Here is a 22845-nt window from a genome sequence, read left to right as displayed (position 1 = left end):
AGAGAATAAGCAGTTATGTAGCACCTATGTGTGAGGCAACTTAAGTGATTTTTTCTTTTCTTTTTCTTTACAAATATTACTTCATTTAAACAAATGGCCACCCAAATGGGTGCTTAATTTTTTTTTATTTAAAATCTAGTAAATTCAGTAAGTATATAACAACAAAGTCTAAAAAATCAACTTTTTCATTCCAATTTAGTTTGTATTTACCTCAATTATTATGGCAGCTCAATTTTAAAATAAAGGAATGAATTCTGATTTGTATAAATCACTTACACTGAAGAATTCTCCCCACTTCATGTAGGGCTCCAAAGCGCCAAAATCCTGAAAACTTATCTAATACAATTATATGAAGACATTGCTCCAATATCCAATAGAATATTCTAGTTCATGTAAGACCTTTACCAATAGTTGGAATACTGAAAGCTGCAGCTGTGCTACAAAGAGTGAGACAGATCTCCAACCCTTACTATCTCCTCTTATCCAATAGATTTAGGAGTGGGAGGCAGATAGAGAACTTCGTCTAAATTCCTCATGCCTAGCAAGGACACCTACCTACTTTGTGGCTGCAGTGACAAAAAACATCCACTATAGGTGACTCTTGTTGCCAAAGACTCTTCTCCATGTACTCTTGATCCCATCACTTCCAGTCTTTTCTAGAAGTTTGTCCGTATTACCATTCCTTCTCTCTGTTTAATCTTTAATCTTTCCCTATCTAGTAGTTGCTTCCTAAAATCTACAAACATATTCAAGTCATCTTTGTCCTTAAAAAAAAAAAAAAATCATTTAATCTAATTACTTCTACACTCTCTCCTCCACTTCCTGATTAACCTTCATGAGAAAACCATCTATTCTCAGGGCCTTCATTTACTTTCTCCTCATTCCATTCTGAACTTTCTGCAATTTGATTTCCAATTCCATTCATTCATCCAATTTCATTCATCCAATCCAATTCATTCATTCCAATTAAAACTGCTCTCTCCAAAGCTAGGAATGATCATTTAATTGCTAAACCTCTTCTCAATCTCATCCTTCTTCACCTCTCTGCAGCCTTTGATATTGTATATTACTGTCTTCTCCTATAAACCTGTATACTTTGTCCTAAGTTTTTAGGATACTTCTTTCTTCTGATTCTCACTTTTGTCTGACTTCTCAATTTCCCTTGCAGGGTCTTCCTCCAAGTCACATCTACTAAGCATGGGTGTCCCCTATAGTCTATGCTGACCCCTCTTAATCCAAGGAATTCTTAATCTTTTTGTGTGTGTGTGTAATAGATATCTTTCAAATTCTGATGAAACTCAGGGACACTTCAAAAAAAGGTTTCTAAATTCATAAAATAAAATGCATAGGATTACAACAGAAACCAATTACATTAAAAATACAGTTATCAAGACTTTTTTAAAAACCAAGTTTATAGAACCAATGTTAAAAAGAATTTATGTTCTATATTATTTTGCTTCAAAATCTTATCAGCTCCCATAAATTCAAATATCATATGTCTATAATATAAATCTTTGCTTTTTATCGCTTACAGGATGGAATCTTTCAACGTTCCCTCACGGTACTCTCTCTATTGTGCCTAGGGGTTTGTCTGTTCTATCACCTATACTAGGGCTTAATAAATGTTTTGTGGGTATAATAAATAGTTTAATAGGGTGCTTCTAGGACTAGATCTAGCTCAAAATGGTCAGGATTAGCTGAAATCTTTTAGGTGTAAGCTAAATGCTTTAATTAAGCTACATTTTGATTGTCCAAGTGCACTTTCCAGTACACTTACCATGTTACGACTTTTCTCCTCTTTTTGATATATTCTAATTAGGCATTGAAGGTTACTTTATTGAGGAGGGTGACAGGCGGTGTGTACGCACCCTATTGCCTATTTCAACTAAGCTCTCTATTCTTAATTTACTACTAAATCCTCCTTCATGTCTTTATTTCTGTAGACAATCCGTTGTGTTCTAATATAGAAAATGTAGCCTATTGCTTCCCCCTTCATATGCTACACCTTGACCTAACGTTTTTATGGTTTCATGATTTTACTCACTTTGGGACCCTATTGGGGTGAGCTGACGATGGCGGTATATAGATTGATAAGCGAGAAGGGGTGAGGTGTATCGGGGTTTATCGATTATAGAACAGGCTCCTCTAGGAGGGTCTAGGGCACCGCCAAGTCCTTTGAGTTTTAAGCAGTGGCTAGTAGTTCTCTGGCAAGTAATTTTGTTATTTAATTACCTAGGTTTACGGCTAAGCATAGTGGGGTCTCTAATCCCAGTTTGTGCCTTAGCTTTAGTGTCTTCAGCATTGGTAAAGTCACGTAAATAAATCCCAGGATCTCTCTCTTCTGCCATAATTTCATATTACCAAATGCTTTTTGAACATCTTGAATCATATGCCCCATAAACATCTTAAATTCAAAATTTCAAAAACAGAACTTATTAATTTCCCCTAAAGTCCTCCCCCTTCCCAAGGAAGGACATCATTATCTTCCTAGTCATCAAGGCTCACAATTGCATTGTCATTTTTGGACTCCTCACTAAAATTCATTCCACATATACAATCTTTGTCAAATCATGAATTTCCACCTTCATAATTCTCCTTATAAATCCCCTACTTCCCATTCATATAGCCACTACCATAATACAAGACTATCATCACCTCTCCCCAGCAATCTTTGTTTTTACTGCCTCAAATCTTTCCCAACTCAAATCCACTTTCTACAAAAAATTATTTTCACATGGCACCTTTCTCTATATCAGGCTTCTTAAACTTTTTCCACTTGTGATACATTTTCGCCCAAGAAATTTTCACAGACAAAAATGTTCTAAATCACTACTGATTAGAAAAATGCAAATTAAGACAACTCTGAGGTACCATTACACACTTCTCAGACTGGCTGAGATGACAGGAAAAGATAATTATGAATATTGGAGGGGATATGGGAAAACTAGGACACATTCATTATTGGTGAAGTTGTGAATTGATCCAACCATTCTGGAGAGCAATTTGGAACTATGCCCAAAGGGATATCCAACTATGCATACCCTTTGATCCAGCAATGTTTCTATTGGCCTGTATCCCAGAGATCATAAAGGAGGGAAAGAGACCCACTTATGCAAAAATGTTTCTGGCAGCCCTTTTTGTAATAGCAAGGAACTGAGTGGATGCCCATCAGTTGGAGAATGGCTGAATAAGTTATGGTATATGAATGTTATGGAATATTATTCTATAAGAAAACGATCAGCAGGATGATTTCAGAAAGACCTGGGGAGGCTTACATGAAGTGATGCTAAGTGAAGTGAGCAGAACCAGGAGATCATTGTACACAGCAATAGCAAGCTTATATGATGATCAATTCTGATGGACATGGCTCTTTCCAACAATGAGATGATTGATGCCAGTTCCAATGGTCTTTTGATCAAAAGAGCCATCTGCAAATCCTGAGAAAGGACTGTGGAAATGGAGTGTGGATCATAACATAATGTTTTCATTTTTTGTTGTTGTTGTTTGCTTGCATTTTGTTTTCTTTCTCATTTTTTTTCTTTTTTAATCTGTTTTTTCTTGTATAGCATAATTGTGGAAATATGTAGAGAAGAACTACACATGTTTAACATATATTAGATTACTTGCCATCTGGGGAGGGGGGGAGGAGGGAAAAAAACCCAAATAGTTGTGCAAGTGATTTTCTCTAAGCACAGATCTGATGATGTCATTCCTTAACTCAATCAACACTAGTGATTCCCTATGGCCTCAAGAACAAAATATAAACTCTTCGGTTTAGTTTTTAAAACATTTTCCAACCTATACTTCCATATTCTTGCACACTGCTCCTGTTCTTTGCCTCTGAACTGGCCCTGCTGCTGTCCTCCTTCCCTCCAACCTAGAATAATACACTTCCTTCTCAGAGTCTCTCTAAACTTTGAGAGCTCAGTACTACCTTCTAAATGAAGTATTTCATGATATTACCAATTTCTGGTGTTCTCCCTATCTAACTAGTAATAATTAACCATTTTGTAGCACATTTGTTCTGTACAACCTTATATTTGTACTTGTGTCCTGAATTGGAATACAGGTTCCTTGAGAATAAAATTGCTTCATTCTTTATATTTGAATAACTAACCTGGCACCTATAGAAACATTAAATACTCATTGATTATTATATCATATAATATATACCATTATATATTCTACTAATTGGCTAGAGCTTCATATCTTTAAGGGTTGTCTTAAAAGAGCTGCATTTTTCAGAAAGTAAAATAAAGTCATACAGTAAGATAGCCAAGAAAAGGCTAATTTTTTTTCTCATTCAACAAAAATTCTTACATGAAGTCAAACTGAATTTTGAAGACAAATCTCCATGTCTACAAATCGTCTTATCTTGGCCATTTATTTAAAATTTTATAAAGTCTAAGCCAGTAGCTTTGTAGGCACACGTACATTAAAAAAAAAAAAAAAAAAAAAAAAAAGGCAGAAAGGAGGAAAGAAAAAGGAAAACTCTAAGGATTATTACTGTAGGCTTCAGTGGCATGTTAAGACATTTTGATCTATTCAAATCTATTACAGAAGAAAAGCTTTGCAAAAGCAAAGGAGAATTTGAAAGTTTTGCCCCTCAGCCTGCAGCGTTATAGCCTATAAGGCCTTTTGTGGAATGAGGACATTTTTATAAATTTTGACCTCTTAAAAACCATTAGTAAAAGCTTTAAAAGTAAAAGAAAAATAGAGTACCAATTTATCTCACCCAAATATATAGACTTTTACAAATATCTCAAGTGGAAAGAAAGAAAGAAAGAAAGAAAGAAAGAAAGAAAGAAAGAAAGAAAGAAAGAAAGAAAGAAAGAAAGAAAGAAAGAAAGAAAAAAAATAGAAAGAAAGAAAAAAAGCAAGCAAGAAAGAAACCAGTTGGTGTAATAAATATCTATTACCAAAACATACCTTGGTTCTCATATCACTATACTCCAGAAAAATATATATATATTTCTACTCTTCAAAGAGAGCACAATTTTCTCTAAAAACATATGCAAAATTTCAAAACACTTTGGAATCAGAAAAGGCAAAGCAAATCCTGAGAGAAATGCATTAGTCCACTCATCAAACATATATTCTGTGACTTGAACTACTTTTTAAAAATTTACCCTAGATTAATAGTAACTGGCATTCATAAAGGGCTTTGAGTTATACAAGTACGTTGCATGCATTATCTTATTTGAACTTCCTAACAATTTTGTGTGTCAGATGGGTCTCACAGTATTACTATTTCCATTTACAAAAAAAGAAACTAGGATTTAGAAAGATGAAATAAATTCATTGCCCATGGTCACAGAGTTAATATCAGACACAGGTTTTGAGTCCAAGTTTTCCCAATTCCAAGTCAAACAGTTTATTATCTCCCAGTAGTCTGAGGTACATATAAACACAATAATAACTATGCCTCATTACAAGGTATTTACATAACATGGTAAATAAATGGGCTATTTTTACAAAATTGTTTGGATAAAATTTGGACAAATGTACATAGTAATCAAGAGTAAAACAGCAAATTGAATTAGTTTTATTGTTAAGTACTCTATGCCAGAAATGTAAATAGAGGAATTATGGTAAATACAATGACATATCTGCCCAGAAAAAGACCAAAGGAATTCTTCAGCACAGTAAGATAGCTTGAAATCTAATGACATACATGATACTAAAAAGTAACACTACCAAGTGGGTAACCTCAGTTTTCAAGGCTTTCCAATTTCATTTAAAATCACCTTTATATTCAAGTAATATAGTCTATCAAAATTCTATGTATTTTCTCCTTTTTAAAATATACATGAATAGCTAGCTCTTTTCATCCGTAAGACATGCCAGGCATTTTTAATTTTAAAAATATAAGCAGAAAACAATAAAAGTAAATATTTTGAGATTTTACCTATATATGTGCAAACATACACATACGTCATTTTTCTGGGTAATTATTGGGTTGGCATAATCATCAAATGGCTATTTAAAGCCATGGTGTTTTAGAATTGTTTAATCTACTTTACAAAGTTGTGTCCCTACATAACTTGTTATATATTACAACCAACTTGACCAACAAGAATTAGTAATTTTCCTATTGTTTTACAAATACTCCAAGAGAAGTTAAAATATGACCAAAGAGTACTTTCAAGTTTATTGATAATATCTAAGAGGTGATCATGTTAATTGCTTTACATTCAACTATTTATTTTGGATACTGTTAAAACTTCTGATAGGGGGAAAGGGTAAGAATCAAAGAGAGTATAGATTTCCCTAGTCCTCCTCAAAAAAGGGCAACAAAACTGCTGAAAACTGCTGCATGAAAATCCAATCTTCTGAAAGATGAAAAACAGAGTTTTAAAAACTTAAAAAAAAAACTGACAAATTTTTTAATATATGCCAAAAATGGATGGAGAAATCAAGGAGGCATAAAAACCATACTAAATTCCTCAATCATTTCAAGGTAGTCTATTTTCTTTTTCAAAAAATTATGTTTTGTGGATAAAAATACAAAATTCAACACACACACATATATATATATGTATATATACATTTATTTTTATATTACATATACACATATATACACACTTTATATATATGTATAATTTTTTTTTCAAAAACAAGAAAAAGAAAAAAATCCACCAAGCCACCAAAAAGAAAGAAATTGCACACCAAAAAACATTTTTCAGGACCTTACTGGATTTTTCTACACAAAAAAAATAGAAGTGAAACAGTGGAAACACACAAAATGTTAATATTTGGACTTCAAATGAAGATTCAGTTTTATAATGAATATAAACATGGTTGAAAGTGAAAGAATTGTAAATACTATATGAACTTCCAAGAATTGATGGTGAAAAAATGCATTATAGATTCTACTGTACATATAAAGAATAGTATATTAGTAAAATTAACAATGCTACAACTGAACTTGAAAATAAGAAAATAAAGCTGTATGTGTGACTTTTTAAAAGCAGAGGGGAAAACTGTAATGGAATCAACAATGAACTTATACTTAGAAAACCTGAGTTAGGTCCACCCACCTTTACTCTTGAGAGTAACAGGATGATTTTGGAAGTCACCTTACTTCTTTGACCCTCCATTTCCTCACTTGTAAAACAATAATCAATGAACTTAAGTAAGCCTAGCTCAGATGACTATGTTGAAAAGTTCCTTGGACAACTGTAACAAACTATAGAAATGAGTTATAACATGAAAAAAAAAAATCTCAAAGTAGGAAAAACAAAATGGAGAGGGTTGTTAGAAATTCTAAAGTAGAAAATTCATCTTTGACAGAGATGCTGGAAAAACTTTAAAGATTTAATAACATGAAATATAGAAATTATGTTTAGTTTTGCTTTACTTATAAATATAGCAACATTAAAGAATCTGTATTATCTTTCACTAATATTAATTGTGATGATCAAAAAGGTCCAAGAGTCAAAATTTCTGGGCAATTTAATCATTTTATTAATGAGGCCAGCATATTATTAATAAAAGGATGGTCATCTGGCCATCTCTTAGACCATAGACTCCTCAAAGTGGTGGGTTCACAGTTTTAATGCCATTTGAAGAGTAGGTGCTTCCAGAAGGTGCATAAATCAACTCCCATAGATTTACACAATGAAAGTATCCATTTCTTAGGGTTCAAGACTCAGGTCTGATTCAAATTTTGGTAGGAGACATCAATTTCCACATCACCTATCTTGAAGAATCAATATTTTCCCATACCTATCTGAGCAAACACATACCTATCTAAGCAAGAATAATACCTATCAGCCCAAAATTTTTAAACATCTGATTAGATCTTGACCTGGGTAAAATCTCTAATGATTTGCTTGGTTTCTAGATGAAGAAATAGAAACAAGGAAAAATCTTCATCCTGATTCAATAATTAGTTATTAAACACAAGAGAAATAAACAATTTCTCACAAAACTTAACTTCGTTAGATCCCCATTTCCTTATCTCTACAATGAGGGATTTGTATTGTATTAAATGACTTTAAGTCCCTTTTGGCTCAAAATTCCATGATTCTATGAATACCAGTAGACCAAGATATGATAGAAGTTAAATCAAATATAATCCCTGCAATACTGAATGTAAAAGGACTTAATTTCCTTATGCATTATAAATAGACTTCAGCAGAGGGGTCTTTGAAATACAAACATTTATACTTTCTCTTGCTCCAACAAAGGATTTAATAGTTTGCCATTTCCACTAGTGTTCTGCATTATAAAAATTTTAATAAATACTCTATTTCATCACGTTTAAGCTTCATTAAGCCCAAAATTCAGTAACAACCAAAATCTTTCCCATAAAGGAGTAAGAATAAAGAAATCAGAGGAGAAAGATTCTTGAAAAACAGTGACATGGAAAAACTTGTCTATATGGTTGCAAGGCATCCTCAATGAAAATGCAAGTTGGATCAAATGAGAAATAGAAAGCTTCTATACCACCAATGTAATGAAAAACAGAACAATTACATTAAAAAAGGTAACATAAGCTATTGCTTCTCTGCAAAGATAAAAAACAATAGACCAAATAAGAGCCATAATTACTGATACAAACCCTTCACCAAGGAATATGAATTACTAGTAAACTATTTTAATAGTTTGTGTCAGACACAAGCCTAGTCCTACATTTCTCCATGACATATGGCAATGTTGATTATTCAAAGAAACAACAGACTAAGCAACACATTACTATAGGCTATAAAAATTTATCACCTACTGAATGCATAGTGAATACAAACTGAATACATATGAGCAGGTAGATGGAATTACATATCAGAAGACTATCTTTCATGGAATGACAGACAAGAAATCTTCACACTGCAAACAGACACCTCAAAATATTCTGGAAAACTCAACCAATAAATTATAATGGGATCAGAACATTCACATCAAACAAACTGTTGCCCACAATGGCACAGATATAAAACTTATGTATAGAAACTTAAGAAGGTTTTAACAGATGCCACCATATCAAATATCTATACTATCCAAATCATATGGGATTTTTAAAAGCTTTCAAAACATAAAAAGGTAAAAGAGGAGATCAAAATCACATGGGACCATACTGAGGCATATATCATCCCAGGTATCTTTTCTTCTAGTAGAGTTGTCTTAAAGATGATTCCATGACTTTAAAAAGGATGAACGTACATTCTAACAATTTTGTACAACTACAAAAAAATTTATTTTAGCCACCTGTTCACAGGGTATTAATTATAAAATAATAATAGCAAGATAGCCTCTGATATCACAGAATCATTTCTATCTGAATCTCATCAAAATCAGTAAGAATGAATTAATAGCTAACATGTATTTTTAAAGTTTGAAAAAAATTTTACATAGATGAGCAAGCACACTAGAGCCTTTTAACAAATCTATGACTTATTATTCATTTTACAAATGAACAAACTTAAGGCTCAGAGAAGTGATTTAGTCATGATGACACAGGTAATAAATGCCAAAGTTAAAGAAGAACTTAAGATCTTCCTAACAATGTCCAACACTATATGCACTTTGCCAGGGAAGAAGGAAATGCACAGAAAGTTGCATTTGAGATGGTCTTTTAAGAATAGAATTCCACTGTTTAGGAAAAGGAAGGAAAGTACTGCTGATATATAAGAAGTTAGAGAGACCTGCATTCTAAATCTAGTTCTGTGATCTTGGGCAAAGAATTTAAACATTTCTTAGTCTGAGGTTGATTACTTAGTGGTCAAGTAGGTTAGGACAGGCATAGAAATAAAGGGTACACATTATATTCCAATGACAGACTAAAGTAATTTTAGTTGGAATAGTCTTAGGGAGATTAGTTGTAAGATATAAAACTAGAAAAGATAGACAGCTGCAAACTCTGGAGAACTTTGAATAGCAGGCAGAGGATGTGGCTCTCAGGAAAAAACAAGTAAATATTCAAGATTTTTAAACACAGAAGTTATTCTGGAAATGGTATAAATGGCAAATAAAAGAATAGAATAGCTAGAAGATAAATGAAAAAACTATTATAAAATAGTCCAGCAGGGAGTAATGACAGCCCATTCTAGGTTAGTCATCATGGAAATGGAGAAGAAGGATAAATGCAAAAGATGTCATAGAAGTAGAATCAACAGGACCTACTCACTGATTAGTGATAAGGTGAAAAAGAGAGAACTATCAAACGTAACAGTGCTGCGCTGGGCCTCAGTTTTCTCATCTATAATACTAATGAAATAAAAAAACACTTCATTAAGCACTATGTACCATATTCTGTACTAAAGGATTGTATTCCAAATTTTAAAATTAGATAGTCTCTGCCTAAGGAGCTTAGATTCCAATAAAGGAAGAAAACACATATAGGAGAATAATGGCCAGGAAAAGAGAGTTTGGGTCTAATAAGTCATAGGGATGAGTTTATCCAGGATAAATGAATGAGATTGCACATAATGAGTAGAAGGCCCTTAAGTGTCCTTCGACAATCTGTACTCTGGATGATTAGTGGTATCATAGGAAGAAATAAAGTCAGGAAGGAATCGGTGCCTCTATATAAGACATGTTTAATTGATGCCAGAAAATGTAACTAGAGAAATACAAGTCTTTAGCTCAGAAGAATAACACTATGGTCATTCATCTTCACACATATATACATCTTAAATTTAGAGTCATCAGTATAGAAGTGATATTTAAAGCAAAGAATAAGTAAGATACCAAAACAATGGAAGGGAGGGATTGAGGGGAAAGGGTCAAAAACATGGGAAGGGGACAGGGAGAGAGAGGAAGGTAAAAAGAGAAAGGGATTAGGAGAAAAAGAATGGAGAAGAGGGAAGGGAAGAAGGAAGGGAAATTCCTCCTTCGTCTTTTCATCCAGTCAAATGCAGCCTCTTCTACCTAGCCTTCAGTTCTACCGCACAATACTTATGGGAAGGAAACATAAAGGACTCACTGATTCAAAGGGCACTAATTTACTATCAAGGTCATTCTTTTGCTGGTCAGACTACCTGCTACACAAACACTGCCAGTTCAAGGACAAACCAAAATAACTGAAGTAGTGAGGTATCCTAAGGAAGAAACAGAAGGTGGCATTTGTCAAGCCCTCTCCTCCTCAGAACCTGGAAGGAACCTAGGACCAAGCACCCAGTAGCCCCTGGGAAGTGCTTTAACCTCCAGACTACTCACCCTATGCCAGCTGGGCTCTCTTAGCCACTGTCCAGGGGAGCAACCCTTGGCTGAGAAGAGGTTCAGCATCCCTACCACAATCCATCCAGATCAATAGCAATTTCAAGAACTGCAGGAGCAGCAGTGCTCCCCAGAAAACAAACCCTACTTCCAACAAAATTCCACAGCAAAATTAGTCCAGGGAATAACTGTTGAAATGCAACTTGTCAAGTGACTCTACAACAGCTACCATCATCTCCACCTCCTCAACTGCCACCATTACTGAAGAATCCCTTCAAAAAAATTATTGACGCCAACATCCTTGGCACTGTCAAGTGCCAGCATCAGAAGTAGATAACACTTTATTCACGAAAATGATGCTGAAGAAAATGCGTTGCCCACTGCTTTCCATTATACCCAAAGAATTCAGGTCTCTGAATTACTGAATTTGACTTGCAGCTAATCACTCCTATGTGTGTTGTCTTATCTATCAGAATTTGAGTTCCTAGACAGAAGGGGCTGTTGTGCTTCTCTATTTGTAGTGCTCATAGTATTCTGAACTCCGTAAATGCTTAAGAAATGGCTTTTCTTTTGTTCATCAAAACAACCTATCTATCAAGAACTTCCCTACTAATTGTTTTTAACTGTAGTCAGTCATCTTATAACATTTTGGTTTTTGTGGGAGTTTTTAGTTCAATAAAATATATAGTTTTAATTAGAAAAAACACCGTGAAAAGTTAAAATGCATACATGTGAAGATGAATATACAAAATTCCACAAATATTTTCTAACATTGCACAATGGCAAATAGCTATAATCAATGATCAACTCACAAAACAATTTAGTCACAATTCAGTCTATGCCACCTTTTAAAACAGGTTTATTCTCTCAACCAAAAGGAATTTACAAATTAATCTGAAACCTGATCTTCCAAAGAGCTAGACAATTTAAAAAAAAAAAAACCAGAATATATGTACATAACTGGAGAATGAACAAACTATAGTCCATAAACATAATGATATTACTGGTCTAGAAGAAATGACTATAAAGATTTCACAGAAACCTGTAGATTTGTATGAAGAAATTTCCCATCTGATAACCCATAAGAGACCACTATCATGGAAAAAAATAGATCATAGCTGTTCATAGACAAAAATAAATCCTTGTTAACTGAAGACTATTTAAAAAATAAACTGGGCATTAACCTAAGTCCATGGTTTCTTATCCATGTCCCACATGCCTGGAACACTCTCCCTCCTAATCTCTCCCTCTTGACTTCCTTCAATTCTCAGCTAAAGTCTTACCTTTTAAAAGAAGCCTTTTCCAATCCTCCTTAATCTTAGCATCTTCCTTCTAAGACCTCTGGTTTTAAATAGGTAAGTAGACAAATAAGTAGATGCACACACACACATACATATTAGCATTTAAAAGGTGACTAGCTTGAGAAATTTGTAAATGGTGAGGAAGGAGAGCAGCAAGGAAGGACAGTGTATGCACAGCAGAAAGAAAGGTGGTCTTTGGTTTATTGTGTACATGTTTGCCCTGGGTAAATTATTTAATCTTTCTGGTTCTCAAGTTTCCTCATTTGTGAAATGAGATGGCTGCACTAGAAGACCTCTAAGCTTCCCTCAAGTCTAAATCTGAGATTCTAAAATTCTACAGTGAAAAAAGGATCATGAAAAATAAAATATCAATATTGATCATCATAATTTAAATAAAGTCAACACTAACAGGTGCAACACTCAGGTCAAATTTAAAAGAAAATACTGCTACCCTATTATCAAAGGTCAAGCATACATTTCTTTTTTTTTTTTAACCAGAGACCAACCAACTAGAAAATGATATCTATTATTAGTCATGAGTACAATTATCAAGGAGTTCTACTTAACTATTTTTACGGAATATACTCTTATTGTTTGAAAAGTTCACAGGATCATAATAATAAGAGAACTTAAAAGCCATCTGGTCCAACTTATCATTTTGCATAAATGAAGAATTGAGGAAAAAGGTTAATCAACTTGTCTGGGATCACACAAGCTAGTAAGTGAAGTATGATTTGAAGCTAAGTTTCCCAGATTTCAAGTCCAGAACTACTGTGTCAAAACAAAAGATATCTATACATTTTTAAAAGCTTCCCAATTCATAGCTAAATAAACTTGTGTATACTTTCACAAAGTATTTTAAATAATTCAAACTACTGAAGTATAACTTTTTGCAAGCCAAAATAAGTTTTGACAGCACCATGAATAAAAGTAGAAATCCAAACACCACAGATCATTTAATTCTTAAGATGAAGTTAATCAAACCACAGACTACTAAATTTGTTTATCTCAGCATCTACCAAAATATAAATTTCAATTATTTCCCGAGTTTTGATATACAACAGAGATAGGGGCTAGACTTGTGATTTCATTGGCATAAGGGACTCCTAGATAAGGAAATTCCATCTACCAACCAACTTTACAGCCTGTTTCCATGCAGACAGTTAAAAAACTTGTCCAAAGTCACATATTCAATATGTTAGAGAAGAAACTTGAATCCTCTTCGCCACTTCACTATTCTGCGAATAGTGCTGTGTTATCCCTTCCACATCATAACTTTTCCCATCAAGGTTAAATCAGCCTAAAAAAACTAAATAGGGGTTTGGGGGGAGTTTTGCAGAAGCCAGAGATGACAAGCAAAGGCCAAGAAAAAGTTTAGAAGCTCAGAAATGCATAAAATCTGTATAGAATTGTATAATATTGATCAGTATTTTACTTTCGATATCGTAACACTTCAGATTTCTTCTCTGGTGTGGAGCTTTTAGACAGATACTTCAGCTCACAGGGTTCCATGTCCCTAACCCTGATAACACCAAGGGATAACTGTATAATAGTTAATAATAACTAACATCTATATGATGTTTTAAAGTTTGCCAAGCATTGTGCATATGCATTAACTCATCTATTAAATAACATTAAAAGAGAAAAACAAAATTTACAATGTATAAATAAAAGAGGTAAAGTCCAATGTTCACCTACCCAACATTTGGTAATCCAACAATACCAATCTTCAATGAGGTCCCAAATCTTCCAATGATTGGATGTGGCTTAATTCCTTCACCTCCCTTTTTGGGGGGCATCTGAAACATCAAAATGTAACATTTAATCGAAACTTTTTTTCTTTGTCTCCTCCACCAAGTTTAAGAAACATCTTCTAATCAGTCATTGCGACATTAAAAAAAAAAAAAAAAAAAAGGATAGATAATAATCTTAGAAAGTGACAGAACTGTCCAGTTTACTCCAGAAAGTGCTCCACAGAGATCTGCTTGTTCCAACTGCAAGCACTCAGGTGAATTTCGGTCCAGAGTGCTGACTCTGCAATTTGCAAACCGGGCATGTGGTTCTCTTAATAAATGAGCCAGCGTACAAGAAAGCATTGAAAGAAAATATTGGTAAGTTGATCCTCTCCGTCGTTAAGGTTAGTTTCTACCTCCACCGTCATTATTTAACATAACAGATGAAGGAGCTACCATTCTATGGTTTCTTGCCTCTGCACTTAAATCTTCTTCCCCTTATATGGGCAGATACTAAAAATAAGCTTTTGAGCCTTTCTGACTTTGCGCCTAAAGGAATAGCCCTTCTGCCCCAGGAACTAAGCTCCCCTATTCTACCAAGGTCCTAAGGACCCTTCCAACTCCAAATTCTATTATCTGCAACCCACTCCCTCAATTAAATCCATTACTAGGTTTCGAAGGACTGATTGGTGCATTCCCGGGGCTCACTAGGGCCCACGGCTTTCCGTGTCACTTATTTGAGGCTCCTATAAAAAGGACGGGTTCCCTCCTCCGGGACCACAGCGGCCCTTCCAGCGCCGCTCCCCCTCAGTCTGCCTTCGGCTACTTTCCCGGAGGTGCCCAGGGCGTAGCCGTTCCCCGCGGGGTTCTCGGCCCTTCCACCTGTCCGCCCCCACATACTCCAATTCCCACAGGCCGGCCTGGGAGGCCATGGGCGCCGGCCTGGGAGGCCATGGGCGCCGGCCTCGTGACGCCCCTACCCCGGCCTGCCGCTCCATGTGCGCAAGCCCCAGCCCGGGAAAGGACGCGGCTATCCAGGCCGTGCGGCCTACTCCTAGGAGCGGGTCCTCATTCATTCCACCCCGCCCGGGTCAATACCCCCCCCCCGGGGGCAGACCCCGGGCGGCCGAGGCCGGCGCACCCGAGCCGCGATCTCCCCGCGGGGCCTCACCTTGCTGAGGGGCGGCTATGACACAGAGATCCCCGGCGCGCGGGGAGAGGGAAGCTGACGGTAGCAAGAGGCGGGGAGAGCAGAGGGAGGGAGGGAGGGAGGGAGGGATTGAACGCGGCTCCGTAGCCCCAGCACCACGCACGACGGTGGCAGCGGAACAGGCGGGCCCGGCCGCCCGGAGGAGCCCAGGCAGCCGCCGCAGCCTCCCCGAGCCCCGCCCCCCCTTCCCATTGGCTGGCCACGCCCCGAGGGAGTGCGCGTGAGAGAGAGGGAGGGTGAAGGGGCGCGCGGCCGCGTTTCGGAGGCGGGGCTTCCTGGCCTCCGCCAGCTCCGTAGTCTTCCGCCTCTGGCAGCACGAGGTCCTTCCTGCCTCTTCCCCTAACACGTCTGGCCAGACTGTCCCGCCTTCTCTGTTCCTGAAGCCTTACTTTGCGCAGCCGCGTCGTTCTGAGAAACCGAGTAGCCCTCCTTTACTAAGTGGCTCTATACCCAGGCCCGGATGAAATTAATTTGTAAAGAGCGCTCGTAGTTGTGTGTTGTTTTTTTGGTTCTCATTAATGTTGGTGTATTTCTCCTGCCACTTATCCTCGAAGAGAAGGAATACCCAATGAAGAAGGGCAAAAAATGCATTTATTCATCATGGTTCTTCTGGATCGCCGTTCTACTTCTCAGCTGTGTGATTCTGGGCAGGTTACTTAGTCTCAGCTTGCCTGCATTTCCCTCCTTGGAAAATGGGGATAATAGCGATTGTAACGAGGACTGAATTGGGTAATTGTAAAGGTTTAGAGCAATCCATAGCACATAGTAGGTATTATATAAACGTTATTTATTGTCATTATTGTTCTACTACTAATTAAACACTAACTAGTGGTCCTTGAGCACTTTTTTAGACCTAAATTTCTCATAACCCCAGCAATAAAATACATCTGTAAAGAGCATTTTGGGTTCATTTTTCCTCCAAAACATACTTAACCCCCCAAAAAAGTAATCAATACATCTGTAAAGAGTATTTTGGGTTCATTTTTCCTCCAAAACATATTTAACCCCCAAAAAAAGTAATCAATACATCTGTAAAGAGCATTTTGGGTTCATTTTTCCTCCAAAACATACTTAACCCCCAAAAATACTAATCAATACATCTGTAAAGAGTATTTTGGGTTCATTTTTCCTCCAAAACATACTTAACCCCCAAAATAGTAATCAATACATCTGTAAAGAGTATTTTGGGTTCATTTTTCCTCCAAAACATACTTAACCCCCAAAAATAGTAATCAATACATCTGTAAAGAGTATTTTGGGTTCATTTTTCCTCCAAAACATATTTAACCCCGAAAAATAGTAATCAATAGATCTGTAAAGAGTATTTTGGGTTCATTTTTCCTCCAAAACATACTTAACCCCCAAAAATAGTAATCAATACATCTGTAAAGAGTATTTTGGGTTCATTTTTCCTCCAAAACATACTTAACCCCCAAAAAAGTAATCAATACATCTGTAAAGAGTATTTGGGGTTCATTTTTCCTCCAAAACATACTTAACCCCCCAAAATAGTAATCAATACATCTGTAAAGAGTATTTTGGGTTCATTTTTCCTCCAAAACATACTTAACCCCCAAAAATAGTAATCAATACATCTGTAAAGAGTATTTTGGGTTCATTTTTCCTCCAAAACATAACCCCCAAAAAAAGTAATCAATACATCTGTAAAGAGTATTTTGGGTTCATTTTTCCTCCAAAACATATTTAACCCCCAAAAAGTAATCAATACATCTGTAAAGAGCATTTTGGGTTCATTTTCCTCCAAAACATACTTAACCCCTAAAATACTAATCAATACATCTGTAAAGAGTATTTTAGGTTCATTTTTCCTCAAAACATACTTAACCCCTAAAAAACTAATCAATACATCTGTAAAAGACATTTTGGTTCATTTTCCTCAAAACATACTTAACCCCAAAATAGTAATCAATACACCTGTAAAGAGTATTTTGGTTCATTTTCCTCAAAACATATAACCCCCAAAAATAATCAATACATCTGTAAAAGTATTTGGGTTCATTTTCCTCCAAAACATACTAACCCCCAAAAAGTAATCAATACATCTGTAAGAGTATTTTGGGTTCATTTTCCTCAAAACATACTAACCCCAAAAAGTAATCAATACATCTGTAAAAGTATTTTGGGTTCATTTTCCTCCAAAACATACTTAACCCCCAAAAATAAGTAATCAATACATCTTAAAGAGTATTTTGGGTTCATTTTCCTCAAAACATACTTAACCCCCAAAAAGTAATCAATACATCTGTAAAGGTATTTTGGGTTCATTTTCCTCCAAAACATACTTAACCCACCAAAAAGTAATCAATACATCTGTAAAGAGTATTTTGGGTTCATTTTCCTCCAAAACATATAACCCCCAAAAAGTAATCAATACATCTGTAAAAGTATTTTGGGTTCATTTTTCCTCCAAAACATACTTAACCCCCAAAAATAGTAATCAATACATCTGTAAAGAGTATTTTGGGTTCATTTTTCCTCCAAAACATACTTAACCCCCCAAAAAAGTAATCAATACATCTGTAAAGAGTATTTTGGGTTCATTTTTCCTCCAAAACATACTTAACCCCCAAAAATAGTAATCAATACACCTGTAAAGAGTATTTTGGTTCATTTTCCCTCAAAACATACTTAACCCCCAAAAAGTAATCAATACATCTGTAAAGAGTATTTTGGGTTCATTTTCCTCCAAAACATACTTAACCCCCAAAAAGTAATCAATACATCTGTAAAGAGTATTTTGGGTTCATTTTCCTCCAAAACATACTTAACCCCCCAAAAAAGTAATCAATACATCTGTAAAGAGTATTTGGGGTTCATTTTTCCTCCAAAACATACTTAACCCCCCCAAAAAAATAATATATTCAAGACAATTGGTTGGTATCAGTTTACAATGCTTATTTAGCAAACTTTAAATTATGTTAAGCAAGTAATTAGTTAATGCCCTAGTCAGCCGAGATGGGATTTTTTTTTTTGGGGTCCTTCCAGGACAAGACGATACTACTCATCCACCATCACTATGGTAGGAATTAATTTGATCTTCCCAGTAACTTGCATGAAACTATTATTCATTCATTAATTCAACCAGTATCAGTGGCTAGATTAGGTTCTGGGGGTAGAAAGATGGAAAATGAAGGCTATCCATATTCTAGGCTAAGGTCTTTGTAATCAAAGACACACATTTGAAAGATTGCTGATATGGAGGGAGAAGGAAGAGAGGAGGTAGAATACAGATTGCAACAGGAGGAAGCTGTTATGCCTACATCTTAACTCCTGACCTCAACAAATTAATCTCTACGTAGGCTATCCCTTTTTTTTTTTTTTTTCCAACTACTTTATGGTATTTAAGATGTAATTTTCTTAAAGAGCCTAGCATTTACAGAAATGACTGTACCTGAGATATTGAGCATCACATTCACTTTCACATTTTCCTTTCTCTGTTCCAAACCCCAAAATCCAAGCACTTCTTCAGTTTTAACATTTCTCAGTTCACTTGGTTCTTTCAATCCTTAACATTAAGTCTTGATTTAGTTATTACTTGGATTTCCCTCACTTTTACCAGTTTTGATGCTCTGTAATCAAAATGCAACTGCATCTTTCTAACCCAATAAGAGTTTTTAAAAACCCTTGTGGAATAAAATGTCAGGCAAATCCCTGAAATTCCAGTCTATATTTAAGCAGAAACAATATTCTAACCCTTGATTCATCAGTCTAGTTTCACTAAAATGTATTGAGACTATCCTCCAGGTTAGCTCATGTTTTTGACCATTTCCTGGTTATTTGAATACTAAGCAATCAAGGGGAGCACCAGTTCCCCTGAACCCCCAGATGCTTGCTTGGTAGAAAAAAGAGGAGCAAGTCAGGAAAGGAATATTCACTTGGGTGAATCAATTTGAAGTGTACTCAATATTTGCCCTTGTTGAAATCCTTCTCAAATAGTGCTATAACATTGAATCTACTTTTGTTAAATGTTGAATGATCTATGTGTCACGTATTATTCTAGTATTGATTCCAAACTACTAAGAGCCTAGACTGATTCAGGTGCAGTGCTGGATCCTAAATAAGTCGTTTTCCCTTCTACTCCCAAACTAAAAATTCTGAAAACATGATTTAACATAGGTCCCTTAAAAAAAAAGGCCAATTTTTTGGTGTCGGTAGCTTCTGACACCGTATATTATATTATTTATATTATATTATATTATTTAAATTTGGCAGTTTATCCTGCCCTATTTAACCTCTCATCTTTTTTATTTCCCTGGTCCATTTAGGCAAACCTTTCTAATAATAATCAATATATCAATTATCTGTGTTCAGTTGATTCTGTACATCGAGTCAAACCTTGGCTTGAAGGACCAATTGTACGAGACTCTCTTCTAATTGGTGGAATTAAGTGCTCCACACTTTGGAGCTAGTTAAAATAGAAGAAGACAAAAATTCCTGAATTCTTTTGGTTTCCAGCTTTAAAAGAAATATGTAACTCCATCCTCCCTTCTGGACCTTGAAGGAAAGGAAAGACCTTGGAAGAAGATGACATGAGAGACATTGGGCATCTTTATCATCTCCCTATCCCCAACTTACTTCACTTAAAACTTCAGGTAACTTCCAATTGGGGGACATCTGAGGTGTTTTCTCTTTGTTGAGCTTAGATATTTCTCTCCCAAGGGAAGAAGTTCTTTGCTCTATGTTTTCCCATGTATATTTTTTTATGTGTACTGTTTCTCTATTTCTGCTTTGCTATTGACTTGGAAAAATGAGTTTAATTGCTGTTTTTGGGATATGTGTTTGTTGTGAAATTGATATTTGGTAGGAAAGGGGTCAAGCCATGGATATTTCTCCTTTCACCATTAAGTAAAAGCAATCAGGAGTTTAGCTTGAATCTTAAAATTATTCCTCCTAAATTAACAATATAAGAGAATAGAGAGATATAATTCTAGCCCAATATTCTCTTTAGTAAAAGTATTAGTGGCAAGGCTCTTGCCCCAAAGGATAAGCCCTCCAGTCATGAATCAGAACTGCCTTTGGTGAAGGATAGAAGGAGATGTTAGAGATGTCTCTGCTCTCAAAACAGGCCCATGTGGATATAAGTAATCTAAGTGGGCCAACCAAAATCAGAGCATATACACACATTCCACTGTAATTGTTAAGTCATTTGTTCAGTTGTGTTCAACGCTCTGTGACTCCATTTGGGATTTTCTTGGCAAAAACATTAGAATAATTTGCCACTTCCTTCTCCAGCTCATTTTACAGATGAGGAAATTTAAGGCAAAAAAGATCAAGTGGCTTGTCTAGGATCACACAGCTAGTAAGTGTCTCAGGTCAGATTCAAACTCAAGAAGATGAGTCTTCCTTGACCTTGGGCCCAGAACTCTTATCCACTGCATCATCTTGCTGCCCCCTTATAACATCATATTAAGGCAAATTAAAAGATATGTCTCTAATCTCTAAGAACTTATAACTCTAGTACAAAGGGTCTTCCAATATCTTCAAATGGAAGTAATTTCTCACTTGTACCTCTCTATTTTTATTTATGCATTTATCATGTCCTAGTTTATATTATATTTATCTGCACATATGAAAAGAGACAATGAATTGGATCCAAAATAGGAGAGAAGAACGTACTAGATTATATTTGGAAAATTATTCAGTGGTGCTTTCAGTGACCCCAAGTTTCTCTTTGATGCAAAAGCCCATGCTTTAATGGAAGTGTTCTGGTGATGCTATATGGTTGAGAATCATAGAACATTCCCATTTCAAAAGAATCAAAATTATAGGTAATTTAAAAATCCAATGAAAAGATATATAGTAAGCAATAAATAATCTGAAGCAAATTACTAGATATAAATTATTTCTTATACATAAATATTATATATTATATGTAAACGTATATTATATACAATATATATATTTTACCACTCAAAAAGTGGTATTACTGACATAGGATCATCTATTTTGGAGTAGCTCTTATGCAGATAGAGATAATATCGTCCAGGAATATGCTTGAACCCAGTTTATGGCTACTATTAATAATAGTAGCTAACAAATACATTATTTATATTTATATCATATATGCCCAGCACTATACTAAGGGCCATGCAATTATTTTCTCATTTGATCTTCACAGCAACCCTGGAAGGTAGATTTAAATAACCCCCATGAGGTTACACAGTAAGTGTCTCAAACTGGATTTGAATTAAGTTCTTTCTGACTACAGACTTAGCACAAACTCACCAGATTGCTAGAACCAATTGTTCAGTTTCTGTATATTTATATCTCAGAAATCATAAAACACCACAAATTAGGGCTTAATGTTAATAATCCATATTAAATTTTAAAGTGTTTGAATCTGAACTCAAATATGGTCCCTAGAAATTTACTGTGTGACCTTAGACAAGTTAGTTTACATTTATCACTCAGTTTCCTCAACTGTAAAGCAGGGATAGTACCTATCTCCAAGCGCAGATATAAGGATAAAGTAAGATAATATTTGTAAAATGCTTAGCCCAGAGTCCAATACTTAATAGGTATTTTCTATGCACTTAATAAATCCATAGACTAATAAATGCTTACTTTCTTACTTTATGCATACATTTTTCCCCAAAAAACCACTTATTAAACACTTACCAATAAAACCTTAAAATAATCCTACTTTCTCTGTTATAATTGTGGTTCAGAGGAAAATGATCTACCTAATATAGCTAGAAAGTAGGACAGTCTGACAAGTCATTCCCCAACTGATGAATGCTTAAAGGATATGAACAAACAGTTTTCAGATGACAAAATTAAAGTCATCTGTAGCATGAAGAAATGCTCTAAATCATTATTAATTAGAGAAATGCAAATTAAAACAACTCTGAGGTACCACTATACACCTCTCAGTTTGGCTAAGATAACAGGAAAAGATAATGATAAATGTTGGAGGAGATGTGGGAAAACTGAGACACTAATACATCATTGGTAGGATTGTGAAATGAGCCAACCATTCTGAAGAGCAATCTGGAATTATGCCCAAAGGGCTATAAAACTGTGTATAACCTTTGGCTCAGCAGTGCCATTACTGGGTCTATATACCAAAGAAATCATAAAGGAGGGAAATGGACCCACATGTGCAAAAATGTTTCTGCGAACTCTTTTTGTGGTGGCAAAGAATTGGAAAATAAATAGATGTCCATCAGTTGGGCAATGGCTGAACAAGTTGTGATATATGAAGGTAATGGAATATTATTGTTTTATTAAAAAATGATGAACAGGTTGATTTTTAGAAAGGCCTGGAAAGATTTGCATGAACTGACGCTGAACAAAACAAGCAGAACCAAGAATACATTGTACACAATAACAGCAAGAATGTGTGATGATCAAGTATGAAAAGACTTGGTTTTTCTCAGTGGTTTAGTGATCCAAAGTAATCCCGAAAGACTTTGGACAGAAA

General features: G+C 35.4%; 1 protein-coding gene across 2 annotated transcripts in view; it reads right to left on the bottom strand.

Moving 5' to 3' along the window:
• The window catches only part of OLA1 (Obg like ATPase 1), a 226959-nt gene extending 211402 nt beyond the window's left edge, over positions 1 to 15557 (bottom strand). Inside the window, exons 1-2 of one of the 2 annotated variants that reach the window (XM_031960438.1) lie at positions 15363 to 15557; positions 14157 to 14257 (exon numbers count right to left, since the gene is read on the bottom strand). In XM_031960438.1, the coding sequence (XP_031816298.1) occupies positions 14157 to 14257 (101 nt within the window). In that variant the 5' untranslated portion in view covers positions 15363 to 15557. Of the gene's footprint in view, positions 1 to 14156; positions 14258 to 15362 lie in introns of those variants that run through there. The other variant, XM_012544822.3, reaches the window with a different exon arrangement.
• Positions 15558 to 22845: the final 7288 nt, after the last annotated feature.

The sequence above is a fragment of the Sarcophilus harrisii genome, chromosome 3 (assembly GCF_902635505.1).
Source record: "Sarcophilus harrisii chromosome 3, mSarHar1.11, whole genome shotgun sequence".
In the NCBI taxonomy this organism is placed as follows: Eukaryota; Metazoa; Chordata; class Mammalia; order Dasyuromorphia; family Dasyuridae; genus Sarcophilus; species Sarcophilus harrisii.
Note: the sequence above shows the minus strand (reverse complement) of the source record. Positions and strands in the feature narration are given on the sequence as shown.